Source organism: Gavialis gangeticus, unplaced genomic scaffold, assembly GCF_001723915.1.
Source record: "Gavialis gangeticus isolate Ggan-Ray unplaced genomic scaffold, GavGan_comp1, whole genome shotgun sequence".
Taxonomy (NCBI): domain Eukaryota; kingdom Metazoa; phylum Chordata; order Crocodylia; family Gavialidae; genus Gavialis; species Gavialis gangeticus.
Genome location: NW_017729031.1, coordinates 9,197,755 through 9,200,529, shown reverse-complemented (window position 1 = coordinate 9,200,529; position 2,775 = coordinate 9,197,755). Strand labels below are relative to the sequence as shown.

At 43.7% G+C, this 2,775-nt stretch overlaps 1 protein-coding gene across 1 annotated transcript in view; it reads left to right on the top strand.

The window, feature by feature from the left end:
• KIF5C (kinesin family member 5C) overlaps positions 1–2,775 on the top strand; it is a 132,372-nt gene that overhangs the window by 42,643 nt on the left and 86,954 nt on the right. The window contains exons 5-6 of the mRNA XM_019522795.1: positions 1,680–1,728; positions 2,115–2,170. Of these exons, the coding sequence (XP_019378340.1) occupies positions 1,680–1,728; positions 2,115–2,170 (105 nt within the window). The remainder of the gene's footprint in view (positions 1–1,679; positions 1,729–2,114; positions 2,171–2,775) is intronic.

Below are 2,775 nucleotides of genomic sequence, written 5' to 3'. Positions count from 1 at the left end.
CAGTTGACATCACAGTCACTTATAGCAATAGCATTTTATGAGCACAGCTAAGCACAATCATTACACATAACACAGTCAAGCTCGATTCCTCTCTGTACCCAGCAAACTTCACAATACTCCAGCGGTGGTTCCTTCCTGCAAAACACAAAGACAAAAAGGAGGGGCTTACCCCTCTCACTTGGTTTACATTTAGCTGGCGGACTGTGGCTGGCTTTGCTTGGCCTTCAGCCATGCTAATGCTCACCCAAAAATTTCCCCTCCTTGCATCTTCCAGAGGCTGCTTTTTCAACAGTGCTTTCCTCTCAAAGTGTCAGGTTCAAGGTGTATCTTGCCCCACACTAACCGTGGAGCAACATGCTACTGTTGGCTTATATTTAATTTTTTAAGTTTAGAGGGAGCCCAATGCACAGATCGTTTTTCATGTGCATTGGTCTCCCTCTAAACTTAAAAAATGAAATATATGACTAGAAGATGCATGCTGGAGATGTGATGCATTGAAGACAATGCTTGGTCTCATATTTTGGTCACCTCCTCTTACCAGTTCTGGTTTGGAAAGAAATTATAAATAGAGTTAACATGGTGTTGAACACAGCACTGATACCTTTGACAAATGCATGGGCTCTTGGGTGTGTATACCTCAGGAATCCAGACTGAATCTGTCCTAGACTGCAATTTTACAGTGGGTCTTATTAGTGATATTCAGTATTATATTACTGCATTGGAAAAGTTGAGCATCTCCAAAGCTTGAAATCTGGTCCAATGAGATGGTGCAGCTGGCATCCACGGATACAGTCATGTTTATCAGGTTTAACTGCTTCAGAAAGTTGGTGCAGTTTGAAAAGAGTTCTTAGAATATTTTGATCATGGGTGACTGGTGCCCCTTGAGTCAGGGGGAGACACCAATCAGCCGGGGGGTCCCCCGGTGACTGATTGAGCTGCCCAAGGGGGTCCCCCGGTGGCTGATTGGGCTGTCTGGGGTTGGGGCGGGAGTGGGTCCCCCATCAGTGAGCCTCTGATCTCACTCACTAAAAAGCGGCTGGTGCTTGCAGGGGGGGGCACCGACACTCCCACCTGCCCCCTGCCCAGAGCCTAAACATGGAGCATGGCCTGACAGGGGGTGCGCCAGCACTCTCAGAGGATGCACATGCACCTCCGTGCACCCACTATGTGTCACTACTAATTTTGGTAACTACGTTATTACTCCTTGCCCACTTTTTTTTAAAGTTTTCTAACCCTCCCTCATACCTCCTTTTTTTTCTCCCCCTTTTCTCCTTTATTACTTGTTTGTGACAGATATGTTCATAGTTCAAGTAGACATGTATAGTTGATATAATAGTTCTGATTTTTGTGTTGCATTTAAAAAGCTATAAAATCATTTAAAAATTGTATGTGGGAACTTGGAATTGATGGACATCTTGGGTGGTTATACACATGCAGCACAGGGACGCTGATACACAAGACTTGGAGTAATTACCATGCTTCAGCAGACTCAGTTAATCGAGTGTGCTCTAACACACTGTAATTACAGTGCATGGGAGCAGCCTTGCTGCTTATGTATAGGCACCCCTTATTTGGGTCCTTTGTCTCCTTCCATTTTCAAAGATTTGAAACTTCAGCTGAAAATGTTTTTGAATTATGAGACTGTAAATCTGAAATGATTCATATTTGTTTTGATCCAGGTTTCCTACTTTGAAATTTACTTGGACAAAATAAGGGACTTGCTTGATGGTAAGTGGCATTCGTTTCTTTACCTACTGGCTGGGGGTTATTCTGAGGTTGATGAGATTGTGAGGTTTTAGTTTGTTTGCAGTTGATTCATTGCTCTCATATTTAAGAGCTTGAATTAAATTTAAGATACCTAACTGAATTTTCTGGTTTAGATTTTCTGTGCTTTAAAGTTATATGAACGTATGGATTTTCCTTATGGTATTAGGGGAGACATTTAAAGTTATATCAGCCATTAAGTTCAGTTAATTGAAGAATGGGAAAGACCCCACTTAATGTTAAATTTTGTAATTGAGTTAGAGTCTATTCAAATTATTCCATGGGCATTTGCACAACTGATATGAGCATTTTACTGATAACAATTCTAATGCATGCAATTTCTCTTCTAGTGTCAAAGACAAATCTGGCTGTACATGAAGATAAAAACAGAGTTCCATATGTAAAGGTATAAGGAAAAATTTGAGATATTTTGGTTCGGGTCTTCCCATTACATTCTTAAGCCAGCTTCTGCTTTTACCAATATGTATTTCCTTAACTTATATTCAGTGTGTGTGGGTGAGAGGGATTGGATTAGACAAAGTCATGAAGAACAGTCCACTGGGACCTATTAAATAGATATTAACCACTGATGATTGATGCCAGGGAAGATGTGACTGGTGGTGGACTACTGTAGACATTAGCTCTGTGTGAATAGTCTATTTGGATTTGGCTCATTCAGAGGACAGTGATTTGAATCAGAGATTCAGATCACTGTCCTGAATCAGTTCGTCTGAATCAACTTTGAAAGATTCGGCACTGGTTCAGAGAGATTCGGTGATTCGGATTGGCTGGAGAGAGGCAGGCACAGCCGGGTGGCTCCTCTGGCTGTTCCCACCTCTCTCTGGATGGGAGGAGCCATGGGAGAAGCCACCATGGCTGCCCTGCCCGGCCCCACCACCAGCCTAGTCCCGGTACGCAGGGGCTGTGGGGGCTGTGGGGCCTCCTGGCAGAGCCCCCCCATGTAGCCACTGCTCCCTGCTCACCCCCCTGCCTGGCCCCGCCCTTAATGGC